The 7,504-nt window shown below is 40.0% G+C and overlaps 1 protein-coding gene across 6 annotated transcripts; it reads right to left on the reverse strand.

Moving 5' to 3' along the window:
• Positions 1-1,656: 1,656 nt before the first annotated feature.
• On the reverse strand, positions 1,657-7,470 carry OARD1 (O-acyl-ADP-ribose deacylase 1). 6 transcript variants are annotated; one of them, XR_014022347.1, is made up of 7 exons: positions 7,232-7,470; positions 6,577-6,652; positions 6,082-6,226; positions 5,042-5,100; positions 3,890-4,002; positions 3,011-3,120; positions 1,657-2,303 (listed from the first exon to the last, which is right to left on the reverse strand). XR_014022347.1 is itself a non-coding variant. In XM_081296646.1 (6 exons), exons 3-6 carry the CDS (start codon positions 6,146-6,148, stop codon positions 2,201-2,203), a joined length of 342 nt encoding a protein of 113 aa, XP_081152772.1. In that variant the 5' UTR covers positions 6,149-6,183; positions 6,577-6,649; positions 7,232-7,432; the 3' UTR covers positions 1,657-2,200. The 6 variants fall into 6 exon arrangements, 5 of the variants coding, with proteins under 5 accessions (XP_081152772.1, XP_081152771.1, XP_081152769.1 ...); XM_081296646.1 differs by lacking the exon at positions 3,011-3,120 and having other exon boundaries at positions 6,082-6,183; positions 6,577-6,649; positions 7,232-7,432; XM_081296645.1 differs by lacking the exon at positions 3,011-3,120 and having other exon boundaries at positions 6,082-6,183; positions 7,232-7,432.
• Positions 7,471-7,504: the final 34 nt, after the last annotated feature.

Genomic DNA, 7,504 nt, shown 5'->3' on the forward strand with positions numbered 1-7,504 from the left:
AAGCAAAGCAGCAAGTCCTGACAAACCCAGCATTCATCTTTGGGAGAAAAATCAGTAGCATGTCTGGCTGTTTTAACTCTGAGAACCATAGCTAAGAAGGGGAAAAAAATATGCCTCCTAGCTTTCCCAATAGCTCCAATACCAAGCCACTGTTTAAATCCATGAACTTTATTCTTCCACTATGAAAGTTCAGACTTGACATCTGAACTTCAGAAAAAAAAAAAAAAAAAAAGAATATTTACAGTGGTATTCTTGGGATCCCAGTTAGCTGCACATTAGAATTTTCTAGGGAGGTTAAAAACAAACTTGTCACCCCACCTTGCCAACAAATTAAAACTTTGTGAGAAAGTGCCTTTATAATTTTTTTTGAATAGTTGGATTCAGTGTTTCAAGTTTATTATGTTAAAATTTAGGATATGGAACAGGAAAGAATGGGATTCAGAAACTTGCAGTATCTGGTTAGATTCTGATAAAACTGACAATCTTGAAACCTCAGGTAACACCAACCTTCCTTTGACAGTGGGAGTCCCTCACCTCTGGTGTCTGACCAGTCTAGCTTTCCTATGCATGAAAACCCCATGATAACCCCATCTGAGGCAGATGCATTTGATGGGAATGCCAGTTCTTTTTTTTTTTATTTATTATTGGTTGTTCACAACATTACAAAGCTCTTGACATATCATATTTCATACATTAGATTGAAGTGGGTTATGAACTCCCAATTTTACCCCAAATGCAGATTGCAGAATCATGTCGGTTACACATCCACAACTTTACATAATGCCCTATTAGTAATTGTTGTATTCTGCTACCTTTCCTATCCCCTACTATCCCCCCTCCCCTTCCCTCACATCTTCTCTCTCTACCCCATCTACTGTAATTCATTTCTCTCCTTGTTTATTTTCCCATTCCCCTCACAACCTCTTATATGTAATTTTGTAATTATGTAATTTTGTATATATTCATTTCCATGCAATTTCCCTTTTCTCTCCCTTTCCCTCCCATCTCATGTCTCTGTTTAATGTTAATCTTTTCTTCCTGCTCTTCCTCCCTGCTCTGTTCATAGATGCTCTCATTATATCAAAGAAGACATTTGGTATTTGTTTTTTAGGGATTGGCTAGCTTCACTAAGCATAATCTGCTCTAGTGCCATCCATTTCCCTGCAAATTCCATGATTTTGTCATTTTTTAGTGCTGCATAATATTCCATGGTGTATAAATGCCACATTTTTTTTATCCATTCATCTATTGAAGGGCATCTGGGTTGGTTCCACAGTCCAGCTATTGTGAATTGTGCTGCTATGAACATCGATGTGAAAGTGCCTTTATAATTTTCAGAAGATTTCATAAGGACTTGGTTTAGATCACTGAGTTACTGCGTCACTATTCTGTGTGAAGCACTCTACCAGGCACTCAACACATGCTGTTTCCTGTGTGTCATGATTAAATTCGGATATATTCCATCACAGAATCTATGCAGAGGATGAGTTCACCATGAGATTCAAAACCTACCTTCCAACTGCACTGATCCATAGTTTTTGTCCACTCATGTTTCTTACCTTGATACTCTTCCCAGTGGTCCCTCCAACTCTGAAATTAAGTTATCAGCTATCCTCTGCTACTCAAGTCCAGAACAGATATGATCACAGAACCTCATTGAACCCCAAGGAAAAGAGATTTATTTTTCCGTTTTGGTCACAAATTCCTTGTTAACAATGTAGAATTCAATTTTGTATTAACAAACAAAACATGATTCTCTCCTAGGATGAATTTCACCAAGAATAATGCCAAGTTAAGTGCACAAATGACAAAAGATGCACAAGTAACTCAAATGTTCAATCTTGCTGAAATTTCTCTTAAACGGCAAAGAAACAATCAATGTTGCCACCTAGTGGCCAGCCAAACAAATCAGGTAGCATACTGGAACAACCAGAGGTCACAGGCCCAATTTTCTGGGTTCTGGGCCCAGTATCAGGCTACAGACTTCTGACCTCCAGCAAAAAGCAGAGAAACATATCCCAAGCTATCCCTCCTCCAGAGTCCCAATCCAAATACTGGAATACAACAACCCAAGGTTGGCCTATGACACAGAATATAAAGTGAAAATTTTCCGCTGCCCAATTTAAGGTCAGTTTGCTCAGTCCTATGGCCAAGTAGGAATGACACAGGAGAACATGAACACGTAGAAAGTGTTTGTCTCTCAGAGCGTATACACAGTAATTTTGATGTCTGTTGCCTCAAATACCTCCTCAATCATTGCAGATACATTTTCCCATTGCAGACGATCAAGACCACATCCAATCCTAAAAAAGACAAAACATTTCCATTGGCTGTGATGAAGGCATCTAGGAGACTGCTCTTTCCCTTTTCTTTTGGGCTATATCCCCCCAAAGCAGTTATTTGGCCTTACACCTATAGGCAGCCATGGTCAGAGTTTGGAAATAATTCTTGCTGTGAAGTCACCAGAGACCATTCCTACACAGCTCAAACATCCAATAGCTGTCACTTCTCTTTGCCCAATAAGATACCACTTCCCAATTATTTCATGCTAGATTAAAAATGTGTAACTCTGCCATGATACAGGAGATTCACTATCCCATTACCTCTCTACTGATAAAACTGGCTATGGATGGATATGAAAAGGTTGGCATTTTTCTTTTTTTCAAATACTGGGGATTGCACCTAGGGACACTTAACCACCGAAATACATCCCCAGCACTTTTCATTTTTTATTTTGAGATAGGGTTTCACTAAGTTGCAAGTCTCAAACTTGCAATCCTCCTGCCTCAGCCTCCTGAGTTGCTGAGATTATAGGCATGCGCCACCACACCCAGCTAATATTTTCCAAATACATTCAAAATAATGGAATGTTAAGGAAAATGAAAAGGAGAAAGGGGACAAGGGACAGGACCTCTGCAAAAAAAAGGAGGTCAAGATGGAATGTTGGAAAATGCCAAAATGCTTGCAATCCAGGACTAAGGTCTTTGCAATACCCTGGTGAGAAACTTACATCACCTAGCACCTTTCATCCAAGATGTTACTTTATTGATCTTCAACATCCCTCAGGACAAGACGGGGTTAAAATTGCTAATTTCACATCATCATGTGATAATTAAGTCCCTGAAGAATTATGATAAAAAATAGTTTCAGATTCATAAGCCATGAGTATATTAAAAACCAGTATAAGATAAGGGACACTGTAGCACATGCAAAGTAATTTAAGGCTTGCAATAAACCTGCATGCATGGTCAGCACTGATGGAAAACTACTAGGGTAGTGGGGAAAAAAGAGTTAAGGACTACTTCCTGAAAAGGAAATAAAGGACACATTGAATACCCACTGTCCTTCCCATAAGTCCCCAATATCTAAGAAGTTACATCAGGGACAAATCCTCTGGCTACCACTCATGCTGACCACAAATAAGCATGCAGTGTAAAAGGCAACGATAATTTACAATTTTCTTGACACAGGATTAATTGGTTTGGGAGACCACAAGTGGCCCAAGAAGGAAATCACAATTGCCATTGTCAGAGTTTGGAAATAATTCTTGCTGTGAAGTTGATTCTTTAGTTTACTTGGCGAACAGGCTTCAAGAAAAGTATGCCAAGAATTCAATAAATGTGACTGATTGGAAATGGTTTCTCCCCTATAAGTAGGCTGAGGCAGGCATGTGTTTTGATGTGGGTTTATACTGATTCATTCAACTCAAGCTAGAAAATGGCTATCCCTTGGCCTAAATCAGACAACTGGCTCACTGGTGATCATACAAAGTTTGGAAATTTGTCTCTTTAAATCTGTATTTTCAGTTAAACTTTGAAGTTGTTCATCTTTGACTAAAACAGTCAACCCCACCAATTAAATCTTCATTTAGGGCCCTGGATTTCCTTGCCTGGGCATGGAGAGATCCGTGACTCCATTCTTCAAACAATGGGACTTCATGGCCTCTAAGCTCTTCTGTAAGTTTTCATAAGTTGGCTTGTGTGAAGCCCTTTTCTTTGTAATCTGAACACAAAGATTCACATTCTCATTAGCTCAAAATGAAAAAGCCATTTGATTCCTTTACATCCTAATAAAAGAATAAATGCTTTTTATAGAATAATTAATCTAGAAAAAGAATAGCAAATGTCATACTACTCCTTCCACATTTTATAGGAGGTCCCCAGAAAAACTCACTAAAACTGGGATTGAGAAACTCAGACTCCACCTTTGAAATCTTTCTTTTCCCAAGGAAACTCATGAGATTGGTAAACTGTGTCTATTGCCAATTGTTTCTAAGCAAAGTAAATGGAAATCTTTGTGCCACTTCCAAAAGATAAGCTGCATACCTGTTAACAAGGAAGAAGCTATACCACCTGAAAATTCCCTATTAAAAGTCTCTATTTAGTAACTGTACTTGCTTGCTTTTATGTTTCTCTACCAAAGAATAGAGAGGAAGTGGTAGTTTTCCAAAGTAAAAACACTGAAAATCACATCAGCTATAAAATCAGAATTCATCAACTAGGATATCTCCTCACTCAGATGCTGTCCAGATCAGGCATGTGGTGGGTTGGCTCTAAGCCACCCACCATCATCACTAAGGAAGCCACGCTCCCTCTGGGGGCAAAGGCATTTGGACAAGTGGAGAGTTCCTTACTCTACCAGCAGGCAAAAGAGGAGCTGGGTAACACTTGGCACTGCATCTGATATAGAAAAATAAGGGAAAAAAACCCTTTGGGGTTTCTGGTTTTTGAGACATTGTTGCTTCTATCACTATGACTAGGAAATAAAGTATAGGAGGCATCACAAACTTTTGCTAGTCTTAGAACATAGGACTTTGGGGCATAGCACAGTACTCTTGACCATGGAGCTGGGATGCAGCCTTATGCTCCTTTCTAACTGAGTGCTCCAAGTAGCCAGCACCATTGGATTTGAGTTGTCACAAAATCAAAAGCATTTTGATATTCTTTGTTGTGTAGAATGAAGCTTCATAATTAACACAAATGCAAGGCAGCCCATCTGTTCACCAATCCTTAGAATGTATTAAGATTTGGCCCCATCTTACCAAATAATATATATATCGCCCATCTCTCTTGAGGACAGCCACTTCTCCAGATTTCTTTTCTAAGAAAAAAACAGTTCTTTAATAGAAAGGAAAGCCAAAACACCAATTTCCACTCTTAAGATTGTTTTAATCTTTATAAATCTTGAGTTTATCTAAGAACTAGAAATAATTTAACTGTGAAGAAACCACCGTCTCCCATGAACTGTTTGCTTTTATCAGTCTTCCCAAATACTGTTACTGATAGCTTACTTATAATCACATTTCTTTAAAACCCATTTTTTGTCTTGCCCCTAATTTCAAATATATCCTTACCTGACCATTTAAAAAACTTTGAAGTCTATTGCTTTACAATTTAGAATGTACTATTTCTTAAATTACTGAAAATGTTCATTTGCTAATGACCTTTTTTTTTGCTAATGACTTTTATACCTGTGTTCAGCATTATAAGAAACAAATTAAAAAGTTAGTAAGTATTCAAATCAGAGAAGGTGTTCTCTTTGTAAATAGCTACAATACAAAGCTGTAAGAAACTGTTCTTGTTTGAAGCCGGAATCAGAATGACTGGTAGACACTCAGTAGGCCTGGAATTTGGTCTGAGAAATTGTTTCAGAAGCTCCACATGAGATTCTAATGTATACCTCTGATTTAAAGCCATTAGTAAAAAGCGATGGAAGGAGTCTGTGAAGGAGGTGGTTTCTGAACTCCTTCTTGAAGATTAGGTAGAACATTAGCAAACAGAAGATCTTGAATGCCAAGCTAACACCCGTGGACTTTGCTCAGTACTTTTGAGTTATTAAAGGTTTCTGAAAAGTGGAGTAATATTATCAGCGAAGTTTTATGATAGAGATTAGAAACTATTACAAGAATTCTGATTTGATGTGATAAGGGTCCAAACCAGAAGCCATTTTTGTAAAGAAAAACTTTAGCTGAAGAATTAAAAGCAATTATTAGAAATCCTGTTTGCATGCATGTCTTAATAAAGTATAAGAGAAAATGCTTTTTAACTAGGGAAAAACAGGTATATTGTTTGAAAAACTCACGTTGATTTAACAGTTCTTGCACCCCTCCAAATTTCTTCTTGAAGAGGACAGCTATCCCAGCACCCATGCGACAATCCTCACTGATACAGTGGGCTAGAGAGTCTGTTTTGGGACATGCAAAAAGGTCTCCTTTCACATATGTAATCTAAAATGTGCAAAGAGAAAGAATGCTTTATTAGATACAGAAAAATACTAAACTATTTTTTCATATCCTTTAGTTTGTGTCCCCCACTACCTCTTCCCGACCCTCCTGCAATATGAACGAAAACCAAAACCACAGAATTTAACAAGTTTACCACAAAAAAATTAAGGCATGTGTAAAAGAAAAGTGATGGTTGGTCCCTGACTAGGACTGTATTAGCCTTTCTTGAATAAATCAACTAGAGAGAAACAAAACAGACGATCCAATTATTGGTTTAATTAAAAGGTGTTTATGCTTTTGACCTCAATTATTCTGAATTTCAGTTCACCGATAAGCTAATAGTTGTTACGCACTCTGCTTCCTTCTGGATCTTCATTAAGACTGCTGGCCATGACAGTCGCTATTTCCAGAATTTAAATGTTTCTTCTGCTATGAGAGGGAAAAGCAAGTAAAAATGCTTAAGCAGCCTGAAGATATTATATTCAAACGGCCTTGACCACCCACTTATTAGTTTTCTTCCCCAATGTTTATTGCTGAATATGACTTCGTTCAGCAGCACAACACTGTTCTGGGACAAGGAAAAGGAAAGACGCCGGGGTTCGCAGGCTGCAGTGACCCGCTAGCTCTCTTTTCGCGCTTTCCAGGAGAGGAAGCCCAGGCGGTCCCAGACACGCCTCCTCTCTTCTCCAAGCCCGCTCCCGAGCAGGACGATTTAGGATTGTCTCCTTTTCTCGGCAGGACGCAAAAGCATTTCTCCAGTGGATTTGGCTTATAAATGCAACGCAGGGACCCAGCCACAGTCCCGTTAAGCCGCAACTAGTGTTCGGGGCAGGGACGTTGCTGAGCCGCAGGGAGGGGCGAGGAAAGGCGGCCTCACCTTGAAGATTTGCTCCCTAGCTTGAGGAACTGGGGGAGGAAAGAGTCTAAAGATTCCCATTCTCTCTCCCACCCTAGGAGGGGTCAGTCCTGGCATCCCGTGGGAGAGTGAGTACAGGGGTCACTCATCACCTGGAAAGGAGTCGGCCGTTAGGACGCCCCCGCCCAGCGGGGAAGGGCTCGGAATCCGACTCTGTTAGGTGGGGAGCAAAGGACGAGCCCCGAAGCGGAGCCAATCCCGCCACAGCCCTTGATTGCACGCTCCCAAGATGGCCGCACCCGCCCTGTAGCGGGGCGAAAACAAGCCCCTCTAGCTACCTAGGCGAGCTAACTCTCTGTGGTGATGGCCACGGCACTTCCGGCGGTAAGGCCGTGTTCTCCCGCCGCCGCCCGGGCATGCGTAAC

Source organism: Spermophilus citellus (genome assembly GCF_964194105.1).
Source record: "Spermophilus citellus genome assembly, chromosome: 5".
Taxonomy (NCBI): domain Eukaryota; kingdom Metazoa; phylum Chordata; class Mammalia; order Rodentia; family Sciuridae; genus Spermophilus; species Spermophilus citellus.

What these genes read in the sequence shown, in the direction of transcription:
- OARD1 (XM_081296643.1), bottom strand. Translation starts at nt 6,615, where the DNA reads ATGGCCAGCAGTCTTAATGAAGATCCAGAAGGAAGCAGA. An exon ending in GCAAGAACTGTTAAATCAAC is followed by an intron (nt 5,101 to 6,081) that starts GTGAGTTTTTCA and finishes TTTTTTTCTTAG; the next exon opens with AAAAGAAATCTGGAGAAGTG. An exon ending in GGCGATATATATATTATTTG is followed by an intron (nt 4,003 to 5,041) that starts GTAAGATGGGGC and finishes CTTTGTGTTCAG; the next exon opens with ATTACAAAGAAAAGGGCTTC.